General features: G+C 45.4%; 1 protein-coding gene across 1 annotated transcript in view; it reads right to left on the bottom strand.

The window, feature by feature from the left end:
* The window catches only part of PGM5 (phosphoglucomutase 5), a 359,677-nt gene that overhangs the window by 246,522 nt on the left and 90,345 nt on the right, over positions 1-22,810 (bottom strand). The window contains exons 2-6 of the mRNA XM_075317778.1: positions 9,208-9,370; positions 8,469-8,615; positions 6,019-6,144; positions 4,313-4,503; positions 3,305-3,459 (exon numbers count right to left, since the gene is read on the bottom strand). Coding sequence (XP_075173893.1) covers positions 3,305-3,459; positions 4,313-4,503; positions 6,019-6,144; positions 8,469-8,615; positions 9,208-9,370 — 782 coding nt within the window. The remainder of the gene's footprint in view (positions 1-3,304; positions 3,460-4,312; positions 4,504-6,018; positions 6,145-8,468; positions 8,616-9,207; positions 9,371-22,810) is intronic.

Below are 22,810 nucleotides of genomic sequence, written 5' to 3'. Positions count from 1 at the left end.
AAGAATACAGTTAATAATAAACATTGTCATTATACTTACAGGTCCCGCGATGCGTCCTGCAGCCTCGGTCTCCTGCTGCTTCTCCTTCCGATCATCGCTGTGCCTTTCCGGTAACCAGCACTGATGATAGGACCTTCCGTGACGTCATAGCATGTGACCAGTCATGTGTGTGTTGTCTCATTGGTTACAGACCGGTCACATGGCTATGACGTCATGCTAGGTCTTGTCAGAGCATCTCTCCGGTACGTGGTGCTCACCCGTGTACCGGTGAGATGCTCTGGCACATGGTCAGCTCCCATGCAGGGACAGGCTGCCATAGCCGGTGAATAGCGGCGCCAGGAATCAGGTGATCGGAGATCACCGTTGCTATAGTAACCCGCCTGTCAGGTTACTATTGCAACGGTGGCAGCGGTGACGTCACTGAGTGATTAGACTACACGGGGGAGGAGGAGCGTCTTGCTCCCCTTTGCTGTCTGATGTAGCAGAGCTGCATGGGTTCAAGGAGAAAGAAGACAGAAGACCAGGATCGTGGAGGGGTGAGAGGGAGTAATAAATATGGAGTCTCTATGTGTGTCTGTGTATTTATTTCTAGTAAAGTATTTTTTCTCTGTGTGGTGTCTTTTTTTTAACCCTTTATTGGAGATTCTTAATGGCCGGGTAAAACTTGCCTGACATTAAGAATCTCTGGCTTAATACTAGCTAGTAAAACAAAGCTAGTATTAACTCCTTATTACCCAGCGTGCCACCCATCACCAGGGCCACTGGCAGAGTTGGATACAGCGCCAGAAGATGGCGCTTCTATGAAAGTGCCGTTTTCTGGGGTGGCTGCGGACTGCAATTCGCAGCAGGGGGGCCCAGAAAGTTTGGGACAACCTGTGCTGAGGATTCCAATCCCCAGCTGCCTAATTGTACCTGGCTGAACACAAAAATGGGGCGAATCCCATGTCTTTTTTTTTTTAAATTATTTCATGAAATTCATGAAATAATTAAAAAAAGGGCTGCCCTATATTTTTAGTTCCCAGCCAGGTACAAAAAGGCAGCTGGGGGTTGGGGGCAGCCCGTACCTGCCTGCTGTACCTGGCTAGCATACAAAAATATGGTGAAGCCCACAGAATTATTTTTTTTTAGTTTTTTGGCAAGAAAATTAAAAAAAAATTAAAATGCTTCCCTGGATTTTCCATTGCCAGTGAAGGTAACACCAAGCAGTTGAGGTTAGCAGCCAGTAACTGCTTGGATTACCCTTAGATAGCAATACAAAAAATGCAGCGGAAGCCCATGCATTTTTTTTTAATTATTTATTTAAATAACTAAAAATAATGGGCTTCCCTGTATTTTGATTGCCTGACATCACAGTACTGTAAAAATAAATAAATCATGAAAAGAATGATTTAGTGCTCCGCAGTATTTTTGATTCTCAGCGCAGATAAAAGCAGACGGCTACGGGCTGCCACCCCCATCTGCCTGGCATTACCTTGGCAGGCAATCAAAATACAGGGAAGCCCATTACGGTAATTTTTTTTTTGTTTAAAAAAATAATTTAAAATAAAAAATGCGTGGGCTCCCACTGTATTTTGATCGCCAGTCAGGTAAAGCCAGGCAGCTGGGGGCTGGGATTCTCTGTAGCCCGCAGCCGCCCCTGGAAATGGCACATTGTTTCTTAGCACCATTTCCAGGTGCTTTACCCAGCTCGTCCAGCAGCCATGATGGCGGTGGCGCGCTGAGTAATAAAGGGGTTAATACCAGCTTTGTATTCTCAGATGGTACTAAGCCCGAAATTCATGGTGTCACGCCAAATTAGACATGGCCACCATGAATTTCTAGGAAACAGTAAAAAAGACACAACACAGAGAATTTTTTTATTAGAAATAAAACAAAAAACATTTAGAGTCTCCACTTTATTATAAAAAATCCTTAGTCCGACGTAATCCACAGGGACAGCCATGTCAGCTTCATCACTGTGCATAGACAGTCTATACACAGTGAGAAGCACAGAGAGCCATGTCAGGTTTGCTGCATCATTCTGGTGAGAGTGATGCAGCAGGCTGACAGTGACGGGATGATTGCACTTGCGTCTCGCAGTGCATCACCCCACTCTCCTGACAGCAGCACCTCAGCTGTGAAGTACATGCAGCTGGCCCGCTGCTGTTGGGAGATTGTGCGCTGTGATGCGATGACACTCGCATCACGGTGCACCAGGACCTGTGATGACGTCATACTCATGTGACCAGTCTGTAGCCAATGAGGTAATACAACAGTCACACGTGATTGGTCACATGGGTATGACGTCACGGTCACGGCAGGTCCTTTTAGCCAGAGGTGCTTACCGGGGGGAAAGCAATGATCGGACAGAAGCGTTAGCAGAAGCGCTGGGAGACAGAGTCTGCAGGACATCACGGGACCTGTAAGTATGATCATAATGTTTTTTTAATAACATGCTTTTTTTAACAGCTAGATCCGAACGGTTATACGAATTGTAAACGAACGTCCCAGAAAGCTCATGTTCGTGTGCACGAACACTATGTGTTCGGTACGGATACCGAAGTTTACAGTTCGGGTTCGCCCATCCCTAAACAGGAAGTGAGCAGCAGCTGCATCACTCACTTCCTGTTGATTCGGCACGTTGGCTCAGTGGTTAGCACTGCAGTCTTGCAGCGCTGGGGTCCTGGGTTCCAATCCCACCAAGGACAACATCTGCAAGGAGTTTGTATGTTCTCCCCGTGTTTGCGTGGGTTTTCTCCGGGTTCTCCGGTTTCCTCCCACACTCCAAAGACATACAGATAGGGGCTCTAGATTGTGAGCCCCAATGGGGACAGTTTTTCCAATGTATGTAAAGCGCTGTGGAATTAATAGTGCTATATAAATGAAAAAATTATTATTATTATTATTCACTAGTTTATCCAAAGGCGGGGAGAAGACAGCTGGTGCTGATAGGAAACAGGGCTTTCATGATGTCAGAACGTTACGTGACCCCTGACACCGCTGGTACCACGCCGGCCACAGAGGTGAGTATAGGTTTTTTTATTTTATCTGGGGAAACATGTGAAATCAGAAAGGATTGTCCTAGTACTGGACAACCCCTTTAAGCTCCCAGCCCTGATGAACTCAACCTTATGGGTAATCCCAGCTTGATAGACTTTGTACACTTTTCTGAATTTAGCTAAACATGCCATCTTAAAGAAAATGTCATTTCCCAATTATCTTTTGATCATTTCACTTTTTTGCTTTGCAATAGAATTTTGTTAGTAGGATATGAAAGCAGCAGAATAATAATATGCTTAAGAATAACTATTGAGGCGGTACTTACTTGTCTATGGCTGTACTTGTGGGCATACTTCTCCCAAAACCTCGCACACCCATTTGTTGAAAGTATGGCACACAGGAGAGGTTGGCTGCAATAATTGCTAAGGAATCAGAAGGGTTCACAAAAAAGCCATTTTGTCCTAAAATCATGTACCTGTCCTGAAACAAATGCAGATGTTTCATATCATTAAGCTAGCAAGTACAATCTGTTGTGTGTTAAATGTACAAATATGGCAGCATATTGAAATACCGCAATTTATGAAGTTCTACAAGGATTTAGAGTTATTTAAGGGGATTTGAAGGCTAATGTATAATCTAATGATAACACAAGCATGATGCCAATACATAAAATTGACTAAAATAACAAAGCACCGAGATATGGCACAAAAAGTGTAATTCAACACCCAACTTAACATCAGATAAGGGCTTGTGCAAAGCTAAATTATCTTAAAGAGGTTGTCCAAAGGCTGAAGAAATTGCAAGCTATATCTCTATATATGTATTGCCCAAATCTAAAACTAATTTCTAAAAATTCCCTACCCTAACTACACTATCTATAAATATGTTTCCCTTCTTTCCTGTCTGATGGCGCTTTGTTTGAGAATTCCAGTGCATGCTGGGATACTCAAACAAAGCATCATTGGGGGAAGAGGCTGCAGTCACTGTCACAGCTATTGCCCCTTCACTGAAACAAAGCATTATCAGTGACACACGTTTCAGTGGCGTATCTGGTCCCTGCACGCTGTCATTGTGCGAGTTGCACAGCGACAGCGTGCTTTGTGTTGCCGGGTCAGATTATTAGAAGCGGCAACAAAGGCGTGCACACTGTCAGTATGTGGTGTCAGATTACTTGGCAGCATGCATGCAGACACCAGCACGACCCCTGCAAGTGTGGTCAATGGGGGGGGGGGCATCACTGGTCTCCAAGTATTCTGCTCACATATCAAATACATGTAGTTCTCTGCGTAACTGACAATGCTGGCTACGAGCTTCAAATGCATTAACTACTTACTCCATCAGCATCAAATGCAGCTCCAAAGCCATGTTCACCTCCTTTCATGGCTTCCAAGAGACTACTTGCATATGTTAAGTTTGGGTCCGGGAACTGGCCACCAAAATCTTCCAAGGGGACGCAATTAACTGCAGAATTGGCAGGTGCTCCTAACTCATCACAGAGAATTCGTCGGACGTAAGGACCCATAACTAGAATATAGATGAAATGTGCATTTACTATATTTGGCAGTGTATAGCAAAATTTAACAAAGAGCCTTTGTACTGGTACTGTGTCAGTATTAATGGGGTTTACCAGGCATATTATGTTGTTGATCGATGCTTAGAGTAGGTCATCAATATTAGAATAGGTTACCCAACAATCAATATCAGATCCGGTGGGTTCATCACCCTGGACCCCACCAATCAGTTCCATGGGGTCCGGATGTAAACAGCGAACAAAGATGAAAAGCTAAGCTCTGTACTCTGTGTAGTGGCCATTCTCAGTTACTGCAGTTCAGCTCCTATTGAAGTAAATGGTAACAGCCATTACAAAGTGAGCAGAGCGGTGCTGTTTAGCTCACGGTTTACATCCCTACACAAACTGAGCTGAAAGGAGCTGATTGGTGCTGGGTGTCAGACTCCCATTGATTTTAATAAACTATCATAAACCTGGAAAATATGTTTAAATTCCATTGACTTAACATAGCCTGCTATTTTATAGATGATTAATGGAAGTATAGATCTAACAGTGAGAGAATTACAAAGACTGTTGCTGTCCAAAAGACATTCCCACAATGAGCTTTTGGTGAGTTTTTGATGTTGCAGCATATTTGTACCCATCATGTAAATAAGGTTACCTGTGTTTTTTCATTGCGTTTAATTAACATGCGTTTTTTTTCGGGTTTTTGACCTTGAGGTTTTTATCTGTTGTTGGGCTGTCATGCTTTAAACAAAGCTGATTGGGTTTTGATGCTTCCTGGTATTTGGTTTAGACAAAATGTTATTGATATACTTAGGTGCAAATTGCATACGTTTTTGATGAGTTTCTGCTATTGAAATGCACTAAAAACGTATATGCATTTTTTCCCAGCGGATTTTCTGCTTCTAATGCAAGTCAATGGGAAAAATCTGAACATAAAACTCATAACTCAAACTCAAAACAGCATAACTGCAAGAGAAATTCATATATTGCCGATGTGAAACATGCACCGCAGGTCAGTTTACTCTGAATAATAAAGATGCTCAGAGAGCAGGAGATTTCTATAAATCCCATCCTCTTTGCTGGAACTGTAAGACACTGCATTTTTTATGCAATGAAAATACACAATCAAAAACTCACCAAAAGTTCATCATAAGAACGTAGCCTGAAGATGAAATTTATCAGACAGTTTTCCTTTTTTATATCTATAGAAAAGATTTGAATGAACAATATGTAACACTACTTTTCTGCTGTCGTGGTACTGCAGAGAAAAGTGAACAAAAGTGAGTACACCCCTCACATTTTTGCAAATATTTTATTATATCTTTTCATGGGACAACACTGAAGATATCACACTGTGATTCAATGTAAAGTAGTCAGTGTTTTTGGATTTATATTAAATTTTTGGTTTTTACAAAATTGTACCTATTATTTCACAATTTGCATGAGCTAGCATATTATTCCTTTAATTTATTGTGATGAGTAGTGCTGCTTAGTTTAACATATAATACTAATAATATGCTTACCTCCATTCATGGCATCAATTCTTATTTTCAGCTGATTGGGACCGGTAAGCAAGCTCTTAATAGAATTAAAGTCAAAAAGCGTTCTGAGCAAATTGAGGTAAACTTCCACTGAATCCACCACTTCAACTAAAAAACAACGCAAAAAAACCCCAACATTGGTTAGCTACTACAATTTACATAAAAAGAACTGTCTATGAAGTCAAAACATACTTTTGCTTGAAAATAATTATACAGAATTCAATACAAGAACTGATATGTCTTAAAATTCAGATAAAATTCTCGCATTTTTTAAGAAACCAACCTTTAATGTCAGCTGTCATTGCAACTAGAATGAAGTTGTTTCTTGTAAGTTGTGTCTATTCGGTAGTGTATGTGGGTGCATTTGATTTAGGGTAGCCTCATAGGAAAGGTTGGAAAGAATAAAATAAATATAATACCTGAACTAAGCTTATTGCTTTTTTAATTTATAAATAGAACACCACTATTGATGTAAATGATTATTGTATTGATTTCTACTATTGTTTGCTGTTTCCACTTGAAACATATTACGGTAATTCTTTGTCAATGTTTCAGACATATAACCTTTTCCTCAAGCTGAATAGAAGTTCCAGTCTTTGGGTCACTGTTACAAAACAGGTGTCAGTCATAGATGCCCCCTCAGTTGTCAATCATAAATGCCCACATAAATATCAGCCACAGATCTCCCAACAAGTGTCAATCACAAAATTCTCTATTAATGTCAATCACTTCTGTTGAAATAATCTGAGAAAATGAATTTAGAAGTGCATCAAGACCAAATACAAAAAAATTAACTCCTAAAATTTTGAATTTATTAGATTAAATATTATTAAAGACTTATTCACAAATGATATATAGCCATGAATGAATTATGAAAGTATATCTTTATTACTTATATTGAATATCACAAAAGGTTAAAAACAAGAGTAGTCCTCCATACAAATAAAAAGGCTCCACATAGTCCTCCCATCAAAATAATGTGACCCATATAGTCTTCACACAGAATTATGGGCCCCACATAATCCTCTATAAAGAATTATGGGCCCAAAATAGTCCTCAATACAGAATAAGATACTTCACATAGCTCTCCATACAGAATAATGTTCCTCACATAATCCTCTGTAAAGAATAGCATCATGGGTCAAATAAAAGTGGCCTGCGGACCCATGGGCCAGAGTTTTACATGGGTACAGTAGACCCTTCATCACGGAAAGCAGACACCCGCCCCTCAAGAAAAGACACCCCTCACCAGATCCACTTAAACCGAAAACAATTAGAGTTGGTAAGTGCTCTCACACACAGATCTGCGTCACTCCCATCAAAGGCCTGTCACTGTTAGGTCTCTTTAGCATTCCAGCTGCGTTCCACTACAGTCAAGTAGGTGGTGACCAGAAGCAGCCACAATTCTCGGGCGTGAAGTGATGCCATCGGTACTACCCAATCTGTGTGTAAAGGTACTGTCAGACATAACGAGATCGCTAGCGAGATCGCTGCTGAGTCACGGTTTCTGTGACGCAGTAGCGATCCCGTTAGCAATCTCGTTATGTGTGACACCTACCAGCGATCAGGCCCCTGCTGTGAGATCGCTAGTCGTTGCAGAATGGTCCAGGCCATTTTCCTCAAAGGTGATGTCCTGCTGGGCAGGACGCATCGCTGTGTTTGACGCTGTGTGACAGGGTCACAGTGAATGCTGAGATTGTTATACAGGTTGCTACTGCGACCTGTATCATTCCTGCATCGTTGGTAAGGTCTGACTGTGTGACATCTCACCAGCGACCTCCCAGCGATCCCTATCAGGTCGCATCGTTTTCGGGATTGCTGGTAAGTCGTTGTGTGTGACTGGGCCTTAAGTTTCTAGCATTAGTCAACCCTTATTATTGTGGGATCAACTGAGTGCGATTTTTTTTGGAGGAGTCTGCTTTCTTTCGGGGGTGTCTGCTTTCCTTGATGACGGGTCTACTGTTTCTGTCCTGAAGGAAGGAGAGGTCAGCATCCAGCCTCAACGTCCATGATAAATAGTTCATAAAATCAATGAGTTATTGAAGATCCATTAACATCAGGAAAGAACAAAAAACATAATCTGTCCTGCTGTATTCTATTTACTTTTTTATATGTATAGCAGTAGTTGCGTGAACACTGTTTTGCTAAATTGCAACTAGGGTTTATTTTTGGAGTAGGTCTTATATTTAAAGCATACTCCCAAAATCCTGAAAATCATGCTAGGCCTTCAGGGAAACAGTATTAACAAGAGCGTGTATACTTTTTACATCCATTATAAATGTAATGTTGCTATTTGTGGTCAGTCTGAATTCAAGATGCATTTTACATCTCACGCTAATGTGTATTAGCATTAAAAGAACGTATATAACAATTGTAACAAAGAGAAAAGAAAAAGTGACATCTTAACAGCACATATAGCAAAGAGTCATTACCTCTAAATGGCTTGAATTTATTCTCCAAGTCAAAATCCTGTCTCCCTGATCTTGACAGGTCAATCCGCAGGTCTGGACAAATAGCATACTCCTCAATAGTTTTACTGATCTGAAAAATTTTATCTGTAACCGCATCTGGAGCAGGACCTAAAAAACAGAATAGCAAAAGAAGTAAACATACACGTTTCTGAATGCTAAAATACACACAAAGACATGAAGCAGATGCATTGCTACTGTAGCAATTGAGGCTGTCAAGGTCTAGTGACAGAACTGGATAGAAAGCACTGGGTGCAGTCGACAACATCTGCCTCCAGGGCTATAAAGAAACATCTGCTTGGAACAATATTTTGAGGATTTATTAAACTACAGATGTAAGGTGGCAGTTTTATATAAGCTTGTACAATGGATTTTCGCTGAGCTGCAGAAGTAAAATTATAAAATTGTGTTTGAGGTTTCTTGGGAAATATAGTTTACAAGAAGATTAAAAAAAGAATGACATAAATGTCTCCTTCTAAAATAGACCTCATTTATTATACGTAACTGAAAAATTGTTCCAATATTAAATATTGTAGGAAATTATATACCACAACAATTATTACCATTTTCTGTTCAAATCAACGAAATACATGTTTGTCAAAAATCTTTAAAGTAAAGCTGCACCCATGATTAAGATATTATGATAAAAATCTGAATATATAAATTAATATAGCTCTTTTGTTTATTTTTTAAAAGTCGGTACCTCCATTGGCAACATTGAACTTCACTCCAAAATCTCCACCAGGTCCTCCTGGATTGTGGCTTGCTGTTAGAACAATTCCTCCGATTGCCTTAATTTTTCTAATTATGCAGGAGACTGCCGGAGTGGACAGCAATCCATTCTGACCAATAACCAAGCGGCCAATCTACAAGCAACAAGGAAAGAGAAACAATCAACCGTCCTATCGTGATATACACTGGAAAGTGATAGAAGTGACCCTATTTCTATAATCTCATTATTACTACTATTATTATAGAGCATTTTAGAACATATTATATGCATTTTTATACTGACCTATCTGGCACCATGAATTATGACCTCTCTTCCCTATATGAAGCTTATAGTTGAGCTATGCCCTTTGATTTCTTAAAGGTCATAGATATCCTTTTAACAATGCATGCAATTCATAGAGGAAGAGTTAAGGGGTTTATTCCACTTCTCCATAAGCACGTACAACCTACTCAGCCCCATATCAAGAATTACAATGCATAATGGCCTCTGCTGTTGATGCTCTTCTCGTATCTGTGACCAGTGATCCATTCTGTATATGTTCAAAATGACTATTGAACGGGCATGTGGTATATCTGGACCTTATTTAACCTGTCTGCTTTCTGACCCTTGTTCATCCCTTACCAATGGAATACAGGTATGTGTGGTTCAGACATACAGTTAGGTCCAGAAATATTTGGACAGTGACACAATTTTCACGAGTTGGGCTCTGCATGCCACCACATTGGATTTGAAATGAAACCTCTACAACAGAATTCAAGTGCAGATTGTAACGTTTAATTTGAAGGTTTGAACAAAAATATCTGATAGAAATTGTAGGAATTGTACACATTTCTTTACAAACACTCCACATTTTAGGAGGTCAAAAGTAATTGGACAAATAAACCAAACCCAAAAAAAATTTTTAGTTTCAATATTTTGTTGCGAATCCTTTGGAGGCAATCACTGCCTTAAGTCTGGAACCCATGGACATCCCCAAATGCTGGGTTTCCTCCTTCTTAATGCTTTGCCAGGCCTTTACAGCCGCAGCCTTCAGGTCTTGCTTGTTTGTGGGTCTTTCCGTCTTAAGTCTGGATTTGAGCAAGTGAAATGCATGCTCAATTGGGTTAAGATCTGGTGATTGACTTGGCCATTGCAGAATGTTCCACTTTTTTGCACTCATGAACTCCTGGGTAGCTTTGGCTGTATGCTTGGGGTCATTGTCCATCTGTACTATGAAACGCCGTCCGATCAACTTTGCGGCATTTGGCTGAATCTGGGCTGAAATTATATCCCGGTACACTTCAGAATTCATCCGGCTACTCTTGTCTGCTGTTATGTCATCAATAAACACAAGTGACCCAGTGCCATTGAAAGCCATGCATGCCCATGCCATCACGTTGCCTCCACCATGTTTTACAGAGGATGTGGTGTGCCTTGGATCATGTGCCGTTCCCTTTCTTCTCCAAACTTTTTTCTTCCCATCATTCTGGTACAGGTTGATCTTGGTCTCATCTGTCCATAGAATACTTTTCCAGAACTGAGCTGGCTTCATGAGGTGTTTTTCAGCAAATTTAAGTCTGGCCTGTCTATTTTTGGAATTGATGAATGGTTTGCATCTAGATGTGAACCCTTTGTATTTACTTTCATGGAGTCTTCTCTTTACTGTTGACTTAGAGACAGATACACCTACTTCACTGAGAGTGTTCTGGACTTCAGTTGATGTTGTGAACGGGTTCTTCTTCACCAAAGATAGTATGCGGCGATCATCCACCACTGTTGTCATCCGTGGACGCCCAGGCCTTTTTGAGTTCCCAAGCTCACCAGTCAATTCCTTTTTTCTCAGAATGTACCCGACTGTTGATTTTGCTACTCCAAGCATGTCTGCTATCTCTCTGATGGATTTTTTCTTTTTTTTCAGCCTCAGGATGTTCTGCTTCACCTCAATTGAGAGTTCCTTAGACCGCATGTTGTCTGGTCACAGCAACAGCTTCCAAATGCAAAACCACACACCTGTAATCAACCCCAGACCTTTTAACTACTTCATTGATTACAGGTTAACGAGGGAGACGCCTTCAGAGTTAATTGCAGCCCTTAGAGTCCCTTGTCCAATTACTTTTGGTCCCTTGAAAAAGAGGAGGCTATGCATTACACAGCTATGATTCCTAAACCCTTTCTCCGATTTGGGTGTGAAAACTCTCATATTGCAGCTGGGAGTGTGCACTTTCAGCCCATATTATATATATAATTGTATTTCTGAACATGTTTTTGTAAACAGCTAAAATAATAAAACTTGTGTCACTGTCCAAATATTTCTGGACCTAACTGTATGACAGTTCTAGCCATCCCTGTGTAGTGTCTGTTTTAGCCATGAACAGAATGGGGTACCCATTGTACATACCAAAGAAGTGGCAGTAGTATAAAGGCTAATTTATATAGTGATCAAAATGAAGAGACAAATAAAGGATCTATGGTTCTTCGTAGCCAATAGCTGAGCTGGATGTGCCACTACTTTTCTGCACATCACAGTATGAGAGGTGGATGACACAAGTAAAATCCAGTGAGGTAGGGCATCAACAAAGCCACAATAATATGCATTATTTTATAAAAAGCAAAACAAGGTTCACACTAGCATTCTGAATTCTGCGCAATACTAGGAACAAATTAAAAGCTTTTTCAGGTCAGGCCTGCATTTTGTCAGAGACTGTATGTGAGTATACCATGCCAAATATGCACACTGTTAGAATTCTGCTGTGCTTGGCAGTTCCAGCAGTTGTCCTGTGACCTCTCACATGCAGTTTGCATACTTGCAGTCGTATGCTGACTAGCTTCTTTTCATGCTTTTCTCAGTACAACATTGGAACATTAAGAGAAGTCGAAAGAGACACTAGTCAGCATGAGGCCATAAGTATGCAAATTGCATATGAGTGGTCACATAGTGATAACTCCAAACTGTCAAGTAGCGCAAAATCCTTGCAATGTGTATACTGCACACTATTAGAATTTGGCATGATACAGTCAGATACAGTCTCTGCAGAAACGTATGCCTGGACCAGAATACCCCTTTAATGGAGTTCATGTCAAGAAATCTTTAAATGATGGACTCAATTGACTTCAAACAAGGTCTATCTAGCGTCCATTAGGGTGTCTCATGGGGGACAGGGCACAGGAGGAGACATGGCTCATACATATAGAAAGCAGAGTATATTTTTCCAATAAAATACATTACAAAGATTCTTATATTCACTTGTACTATTGATTTATGAAAAGTTTGTTGAAATAGCAGGGACCATAGAATGTCAATAATTAACTTGTTATTAAGATATAAAAAAGTGTCTCTATATAACAGGAGATAAAAATAATAATTGAAAGGAAGATTTTCTAACTACTGTATCTTCAAGAAAGTATTTTTTTACAACCTTATTAATCTGTGAAGTTAATCATGTTGTAAATTCATATGCTGTTAATTAACTTCCATACCAGTATGCATGATGCAGCTATTTGATCTCTATGTTCTGCTAGTTTCAATAAGTGAAATTAATAATAATATAATAAGAAGAATATGTTGGAGTGGTATTTCCCAGCTGAGCCAATCAATGGATGGGAATAATTCAACTCAAGCTATGGCACAGAGAATTAAATGGGATTTATGCAAATACTGTAACAAAGCAAGCTTCATTCTTGCAGACTCATATTGAGTGAATGGAGTAGCGATTGAGCATGCATACTACCGCTTCATTTGAACAGGGGACAGAAGCATCACTTTCTCGAGATTGGTAGGGGTGTCAGCCTTTCAGCCATAGCTCTAGAAATTATCACCTGTCCTACAAATAGATCATAACATCTTTTTTTCCGGAAGTCAAAGCTATTCATTGAGAACAAAGAATGTGTGAGATCTTGAGAATCCAGTGGAGTTTGAATAGTACAAGTTCTTATTTTTTTTTAACTGGGTGGTGGTCTCCATTTCAACTCTTTTACACACTGATGTTTTCAAATCCATCCCATAAAAGTTTACAGGATTTTTTTTAAAACTGCATAAAGTAGGTGATCAGATGAGCTTAATTAGTACTCTATTTGTCATTTTTGTAGAGTGAGTGCTCAACACATAACCAGTTGGGGTTCTTTGATGACTGGATTGGGAAACATTGCTTTTACATAAACACAATTTCACAATTAGAGATGAGAGGATTGATCCGTGGAGGGTTGACTTTTCATCAAAAAATCAAACACTCTGTAATTCGATTTGCGAGGATTGGAGCCATTTAACACACTGTTAAAGATTCAGAGTAGGCTATATAATGGCGTCTGATATTATATTGTAAACGCAAGTAATCATTTTTTTTAATCTTTTAATGACAGTTTAAGTTTTTGTAAACACCTGTTTTATAGTTCTAGACCACACTGCTGCATCCAGGGTGACCAATGCTGTCCCTACACTACAAGACTCTCACATGGTGGCAGGGGATATCAGGGGACCGGAGCTCCTAAACTGGCCCTCAGGATAGGGGGGGCTCTAGCTGTCCCTGATCTCAGAGATACGGCTGATGGTGACGATGTCTCGGCTGACTTTCTACCCCTCCTCCTGACCAGCCTTGATCTAGTACACCTTCCCACCCTACACCATGCAGGGGAGGGGGGGCAGGACAGGAGCCTGTAAACACCAAAAGTGATAGACAAACAGGGGAAACCAAAACTCTATCACGCAGCAGGCTAACACAGAGTAATCAGAAAACAAGTGATAAGGAGGAAAACTAAAGCAAGGAGGACATAACCAGATGACAGGAGTCCACAGGACACCAAGCAACATCCAGTAAATCACCAGGCTGTAAACCACCTGCACACGGACTGATTTAGCAGAAAGTGATAGACAGCAAGACAGCAATAGAAAACAAATTCCTTCATCTTGAAAAGGTGGGTAATACCTGTAATAGGTCTTCTGCAACATATGATTCAAAAGGTAACCAGCAGGCTCGCAGAAATTAACTACTGCTAGTCTGATCCCTATGGAGTACATAGCTAGTCGACGCCTGTGCCTGACCGTGCAACTCAGAAGCACCTAAGAAAGTATAGTGAGGAGTGTCACAGTCTGTGGTCTGAACAGCATCTGATGCCACCATGACATTCGGTGAGTTTAGAGCAATACACTGTGTGACAGTACCCCTTCCTCTACGTGGGACCTTTGGACCTCAGGACCAGTTCTCTCCAGATGATGGCAATGAAATGCCCTAACCAGATGCTCCAGATGGGTATCAGAGGCTGTTGTCAAAGTCCTCTCCTAAGGACCATAGCACAGCCAGTGAACCAGGTACTATTAAAAATGTCGAACACCCAATAATTTATAATTCTCAATACCTGGAACTCCAGTGATCCATAAACTAAGACGAGAGATGGAGGGGTGAGCCGAGGAGCTCCCAAACCCAGAAATTTCTTTAATAGAGATTTGTGGAACACATTATGGATTTTCAGGTAAGGCCAGATGGAAAGCTAATGGATTGCTGACAGTAATTTTGAATGCACCGATGAACCAAAGTCCTAACTTAAGTGATGGTACTTTAAGTTTAATGTTTTTAGTGGACAACCACACCAAATCACCCACACACAGGTCCGGACCAGGCACACGTCTATTGTCAGCCACACACTTTGGGGCACTATGCACACTACGACATCGCAAGCCGATGCTTGCGATGCCGAGCGCGATAGCCCCGCCCCTGTCGCAGCTGCGATCTCTTGTGATAGCTGCTGTAGCGAACATTATCGCTACGGCAGCTTCACATGGACTTACCTGCCCTGCGACATCGCTCTGGCCGGCGACCTGCCTCCTTATTAAAGGGGCGGGTCGTGCGGCGTCATAGCGACGTCACAAGGCAGGCAGCCAATAGAAGCAGAGGGGCCGAGATGAGCGGGACGTAAACATCCCGCCCACCTCCTTCCTTCTGCATAGCTGGCGTGAGCCGCAGGACGCAGGTAGGAGATGTTCCTCGCTCCTGCGGCTTCACACACAGCAATGTGTGATGCCGCTGGAACGAGGAACAACATCGTAACATCGGTCATTTCAAATTATGGAAATGACCGACGCTACACCGATGATACGATTACGACGATTTTGCGCTCGTTAATCGTATCAAAAAGGCTTTACACACTACGATATCGCCTGCGACGCCGGATGTGCGTCACTTTCAGTTTGACCCCACCGACATCGCACCTGCGATGTCGTAGTGTGCAAAGTGCTCCTTATACTTAGAGCCCATATTAAGCAATTGCTGCTGAACCTTATCCCATGAACAAGATAGTGCTGAGCCCAATTGATCGTCCTTAGGTACCCTGTACAAGTGACCCTTAAGAAAAGTACAGAACTGGGGATGATAACCATAGACACAAAAGAAAGGGCATGTACTAGAAGACTCATGACAATGATTATTGATAGCAAACTCTGGAAGAGGAAGGAATGAAGATCACTCCTCCTGATTATCCGAGACAAAACAGGGTAAATACTGCTCAAAGTTCTGATTCATGCACTCGGTTAGTCCATTAGACTGCAGATGGAACGCCAATGAGTGAGACAGTTTAATCCCTAAGCAAGAGTAGCAAGTGTGACGCCCTGGACTAGCCAGGTAGTCACATACATACCAACATACACACCCCCACCCTAGGCAGTTACAACAGTCAGACAAAAACCTTTGTTGCCTCCCTCCAGAGCCTGATGTCCACACCAGGTGGGGTGGAGCCAGGCGGTTGGCCCCACCCACCGAGGAGTTCACAGGCCTGGAGGCGGGAAAAGTGTCAGTTCAGTCTTGGAGGTGAAAGTGAGAGGAGTAAACACTTGAGGTGTCTGGGTAGGAGCCCAGGCACTGACAGCAAGGTTGGCAGACGGTGGTGGCAGTCTGCAGGAGTTGGTGGAACTCCGCAGAGCCGTAAGGACTGGGGCCGGGCGTCGGCCCGCCGGTACCAGACCGGGGAATGGAGTGAAGCTAAGCACACAGGCAGGGTCATCGGACCCCGACTAGGCTTGGAGCTGCTGTCAATAGTCAAATCCTAACAACCAAGTCCCTATTGAAGGCAACCGTCCACCCAGAGAGGATATACAGCCACCGCCACAGGCTAGAGATCCAAGGGCCAGCGCCTGCGGGCAAAACCGGCTCCTACGTCACCTTTACGCCAGGGAGCGGACTACCGGTTGGCAACCACAGGAGTCAGAACATTTCTAAAAGATGCAGGGAAAGACAGCCACCATCAGCCGTCCGGGGAGAGCACAACAACAACACTGCAGCCTGCTGCGGGACCCGTCCATCCGCCCGTTTTGGTTTACCAATGACTCTGTCAGTGAATGTCTGAGTGAGTACACCAGTGCCGTCTGGCACCGCGCCGCGCAGTCCCTGCACCCCAGCCATCCGGCCTCCCCGTTACACCACCGGGCCCCGGGATCACCAACCCCCTACCCACGGAGGGGACAACATCCTAGCTGCACCCTACCATCTCTCCTGGGATCCCTGTTACCAGCAGCGGTGGTGCCATCATCACCACGTCACGTGGGTGGCGTCACGAACAATCTCCCTAACCAAACCATCCCTTTTCACTCACAGGCGAGAAGCGCTGCTCGAGTCCCCGGGTCCGGTCCACCGCTCGAGCCACCGAGCAGCAGCAGCAGAAGCTCTGGACCCAATCGTGGTGAGCGCGTCCCCTCCGCCCGCGACAACTTGGCGTCTGCGAACAGGATAGAACCGATCTACCTACCGGTAGAAGTGTGCCTTGCAGTCTCCGCCGGCGGTTTCCGACCTAAAAATTTGAAGCGCCGCCATTTTTGGCGCGAAAATCTCCCGCTCGAGCGTCTTCCCCGAGCAGGGAAGGCGCGAAAGCAAAGCCCTGCCCCCAACAAGCGGAAGTGCTAGAAAGAACCAAGGGGGGGGGCAGGTGAAAGCCTGCCTCATGTAGCCGAGGGCAAAAAAAAGCGGGGACGCCAGGACTCTGCATCATACCCGGTTCCTGGAAGCAGCTTGCAACATGTCCGCACCACCTGAGAGGCCTGAGTCTCCGGAGTCTGCCCCCGGGGGATGGCGTGGATGAAAACCCAAGTGATGCTGCTGTGCTGTCGTAACCGGGCCCAGGTACGGGACCTACTGGATCGCTGGACCGCTGAGATGGAGGAGCTGGCTACGGTCGTGCGGGCGCATGAAATAGAGGCCATGCTAGAGGAGCTGGTGAGTGACGCACGCCCTTGTGTCCCTGAGGGACCGGCCGCTGCAGCTGAAGGACTCGGTCTACCTCTGGCCCCAGCAGAGCCCGCTCCATCGTCCGTGCTGGCCGCCCGTACGGCCCCGCTCAGGCCGCTGTCCCCGATGGAGGTGGCGGAGTCCGTGCTGCCCTGCCAGGGCCCGGATGCCCGAGAGGACGCCAGCCAACCAATAGCTGGAGCGGTTGACTTAGAAGAACCGATGGCAGGCCTCTGTACACCGACCGATGACAGATCGCTTGCCACTGAGGAACCACAAGTCTGGGCTCAGCTAGAAACCGTTGCTGTCCCGCCGGGTCCCGTCATTAGCCCCCTGGAGTCAGATGACAGCGGCTCGAGGGCTGACACGGAGCCTTTCTCGGAGGAAGAGGGAATCTTCGGCCTATATGACATGGAGGCCACTTACATCCCTCGGAGCGGAAATAATGGATGCCGGGCAGCCCTTCCCCGTCGCGCCTGCCGTGCGCTGGAGGGGCTGGAACCAGTGTTTCTTCACCTGGAGCTGGGTGAGGAGTACGAAAGTGAGCAATAGTGGCAGCGGTCCTCTGTTGCAACCAAGTTGTCCCCGTTGGGACCCTCAGCACTTTGAATGAATATAAATCAACAGAGTTTTCACCTGATTATCTACCGTGATTACCCCGGCCATTGCCGGCAAGTTGTCCCAGGAGGGACCCTATGTGTTTTATCGTCCGCATGAGGAACTGCTCATGAACATGGCCGAGAACTGGCAGGCCACCCACGAACTGGTGGGTTTGTAAATAGTTTGTTGGGCTGTTTTCCATCCGTGCCACCTCCGGAGAGGCAGATTGGAGGAAGGGCCAGCAGCAGAGGAGGCTGGGGCCCGGCCACCACCTGGACCGGTGGCCATCCTCCGGGGGTCAGGGGTCCCCCTGGATGTGGGGTCCCCTGAAGTGACAGCCGGGTGCGAGACACTGTACCCGTTCCCGCTCGGGTAACATGGCCCTGGACTGGGGAAGAGGGGTGCTGCCCGTTTCTTAGGAGCAGCATCAAGGTTTAGGTTATTTGGGTGGGAGAGCGGATGACCACGAACCCGTCCGTTTAATAAAAATGTTTGAAACGTTAAAGTACCGTGCCTCCCATAAGGGAAGATTTCTAAAGATGCATATGTTGAATGTTTAAATGTTATTTATCTTTTACAGTTTGAAAAATAAAACCGGTGATTGACGGGCAGCCCGCAGATGGTCTGCATTTTACCATGGGGGAGTGTGACGCCCTGGACTAGCCAGGAGTTCACAGGCCTGGAGGCGGGAAAAGTGTCAGTTCAGTCTTGGAGGTGAAAGTGAGAGGAGTAAACACTTGAGGTGTCTGGGTAGGAGCCCAGGCACTGACAGGAAGGTTGGCAGACGGTGGTGGCCGTCTGCAGGAGTTGGTGGAACTCCGCAGAGCCGTAAGGACTGGGGTCGGGCGTCGGCCCGCCGGTACTGGACCGGGGAACGGAGTGAAGCTAAGCACACAGGCAGGGCCATCGGACCCCGACCAGGCTTGGAGCCACCGTCAATAGTCAAATCCGAGTGTGACAGGAACCCCAGGGGTTTCCTAACAACCAAGTCCCTATTGAAGGCAACCGTCCACCCAGAGAGGATATACAGCCACCGCCACAGGCTAGAGATCCAAGGGCCAGCGCCTGCGGGCAAAACCGGCTCCTACGTCACCTTTACGCCAGGGAGCGGACTACCGGTTGGCAACCACAGGAGTCAGAACATTTCTAAAAGATGCAGGGAAAGACAGCCACCATCAGCCGTCCGGGGAGAGCACAACAACAACACTGCAGCCTGCTGCGGGACCCGTCCATCCGCCCGTTTTGGTTTACCAACGACTCTGTCAGTGAATGTCTGAGTGAGTACACCAGTGCCGTCTGGCACCGCGCCGCGCAGTCCCTGCACCCCTGCCATCCGGCCTCCCCGTTACACCATCGGGCCCCGGGATCACCAAACCCCTATCCACGGAGGGGACAACATCCTAGCTGCACCCTACCATCTCTCCTGGGATCCCCGTTACCAGCAGCGGTGGTGCCATCATCACCACGTCCCATGGGTTGCGTCACGAACAATCTCCCTAACCAAACCATCCCTTTTCACTCACGGGCGAGGAGCGCTGCTCGAGTCCCCGGGTCCGGTCTACCGCTCGAGCCACCGAGCAACAGCAGCAGAAGCTCCGGACCCGAGCATGGTGAGCGCGTCCCCTCCGCCCACGACACAAGCACTCCAAAAATTGGCAATAAATTGAGTAACTATCAGAAACAATATCTGAAGGTACAGTATGGAGTCTGATGATTTCACCTGCTCTAAGGTTTTAGCATTTGGGTATTGATTGTAATGCAATAAAATGTGTTATTTTGAAAAACGTGTCCACAACCACAAAAATTACCATATTATCAGCAGAGGGAGGAAGATCCGTAATAACGTCCATAGAAATGTCTGTCCAATGTTTTCTAGGGACCGTCAATGGCTGCAGATAACCTGACAGATGGTGCGATGGCTTAGAGTGCGCTCAGGTGGCACATGCAGACACATAGGACACCACATCCCGCCGCAATTTGAGCGACCAGAAACAATGCAATAAGAGATCCAGAGAATCACGATGTTCCGCCAGTACCTTAAGGCGAGGATTCAGGGTAACAAACAACTTGTTAGCTGAGACCCCTGACGGTGCCTCATCCTGGGACTCCACAATCTCAGTTTCAACCTCAGTACTAAGGGGTACTTTGCACGCTGCGACATCGCAAGCCGATGCTGCGATGTCGAGCTCGATAGTCCCCGCCCCCGTCGCAGCTGCGATATCTTGTGATTGCTGGCGTAGCGAACATTATCGCTACACCAGCTTTACATGCACATACCTGTCCTGCGACATCGCTCTGGCTGGTGGCCAATAGCAGCGGAGGGGCGGAGATGAGCAGGATGTAAACATCCCGCCCACCTCCTTCCTTCCTCATTGCAGCCGGGACGCAGGTAGGAGATGTTCCTCGCTCCTGCGGCTTCATACACAGCGATATGTGCTGCCGCAGGAACGAGGAACTACATCGTACCTGTCGCTGCACTGGCATTATGGAAATGTCGGACCCTACACCGATGATACGATAACGACGTTTTTGTGCTCGTTAATCGTATAAAAAAGGATTTGCACACTACGATATCAACTGCGACGCTGGATGTGCATCACTTTCGATTTGACCCCACCAACATCGCAAATGCGATGTCGTAGTGTGCAAAGCCCGCCTAAGTGTCGATATGGTGTCCCTGCGGCGTCAGGTGCCACAGGGTACTGCACCCCCAATAAGGTGTAGTACTCATGCTAGGTCCAAGGAAGATCGAGGTCGGTTTACACTTACACAAACATTCAGTCAGTGGGTTGCCCTCCCCAATGGGGACTGGGCCAGGGTCGGATCACAGTAGGGGGTTATTACAGCGGTGGGTTTACAGGATGCCACTGGACTGGGGACTCAGGGTCAGGGAGCAGCAACTACCAGGGGGAGTTAGGAGCACAGTGGGAAGAGCAGGTTGACCTAGTGAAAGTAGTGAATCAGTTGGTGGCAGCGGCTGGGGACAACAGCTCAGAACACACAACACAACAAATAACATAGAGTTCAGCTTCAGACACAGACCAGAGCGGACGTTCCGCGTGCAGCTCTGTGGGCCAAGGCGTTCAACACAGTTGCTGAGGAGAAGCAGTGCAGCTGCTTCCACAGGACTGGCGCTGTCGGAATACAGATTCCTAGGGCAGGCATACTTCACGTTGTCTACCAACTCTGCAAGGGTCGCGGGGAATGGCTACAGAAAGTCACCAGACCCGTCCCATGAGTCTGCAGCAAATAGCACATAGGATCCGGGGTTGAAGACCGGCCCCATAACGGCCATCAGCATACAGAACGGGACACTTTACTGACACCTGAACCCTCAAGTGCTTCACGCTACGGGGGTCCGATACTTAGCGCATCAAACGAGGAAAGGGCTCACAGACTGACACTGGACTTGACCTTTCACGGATCCGGGATCGACTGGAGCCTATCATAGCAGAGAACGGTACCCTGGGCAGCGCTTGAAAGACCTGTGAGTAAAAAACACCTGGAACCACAGCCCCTGTCTCTGCCTCTCCTTTTACTGTCGCCGTCGCCCAACGTTGCGGCGCCAACGGGGACTACCACCACCCCCGCCATCCTCCCGGGGTAATCCCGGTCCACCTGTGGGGAGTGATACCATCCCGGCTGCATTGAACATCTGCCCTGGTAAGAGAACCTGCAGCGGTGGCCCCATCCCTGGCCGTGCACCACAGGTGGCGTCCCAATCACCTTAAAAGGATTTCCTAAACCTCCAACTACTACCCTCATCCTCAATACCACCCTCCTATTCTTCTTCCTGTATGCCTCGGGGCAACGGAACTGGGCCAAGCCATCCCGTGATGATGCAGAGGATCTGCACCCCCGGTCCGGCTACGAGTAGGTTAAAACACCTGCCCCGTGGGGCGCTACACTGACAACACCACTTCCTTCTGCAAGATGGACACGGGCTCCTCACAAGGTCCCCCCCCCAGAAAACTCCTGGACAATGCATCAGCCTTAGTATTTTTAGACCTTGGACAATGTTATGAAAAAGTTAAACCTGTTGAAAAATAATGAACACTGAGCTTGCCTCAGTGTAAGATGTTTAGCCGACTCGAGGTACAGGAGATTTTTATGATCAATAATTACAGCTAACAGGATGAATAGCTCTCTCCAAAAAGTGTTGACACTACTCCAGCGCTAATTTTATAGAGGGTAGTTCCCTATTAGCAATGTAATAATTGCATTCGGGTGGAGTTAACTTCTTGGAATAAAAGGCACATAGTCGCAATTTACCAACAGATGGACCTTGAGACATTACAGGTCCCACCCGCACCTGATGCTTCAACTTCCACCATGAAAGGTGAAAGACACATCAGGTTGTATTAATACGGGTGCTGACACAAATAATTTTTTTAGACATTCAAATGAGTATGAAGCACTCTCAGACCAGTTAGAAAAGCCTGTACTTTTTCTGTCATGTCAGTTAGAGGTCTTGCTATGGCACAACACTTTTTAATAAACTTCCTGCAATAATTTGACATCCTCAAAAACATTGCAGCGTTTTAAAGGTTCTCAGGACAGTCCCATTTTAATATAGCCTGTAACTTAGATGGACCCATATTAAAACCAAAGGCGGAAATTATATAACCCAAAAATGGAAGTTCCTGAATGGCGAATACACACTTTGCTAATTTAGTGTTCAACTTGTTCTCTTTGAGACTTTGCAAAACCTGTTTAATGTTTCAAATGTGACCTAAAATCCTGTGAGTAATGAGAATGTCATCCAAGTAAATGATAACAAATTTCCCTAA

Source organism: Anomaloglossus baeobatrachus, chromosome 1 (genome assembly GCF_048569485.1).
Source record: "Anomaloglossus baeobatrachus isolate aAnoBae1 chromosome 1, aAnoBae1.hap1, whole genome shotgun sequence".
Taxonomy (NCBI): Eukaryota; Metazoa; Chordata; class Amphibia; order Anura; family Aromobatidae; genus Anomaloglossus; species Anomaloglossus baeobatrachus.
The sequence above is the reverse complement of the archived record's forward strand: the minus strand, read 5'-3'. Positions and strand labels throughout refer to the sequence as shown.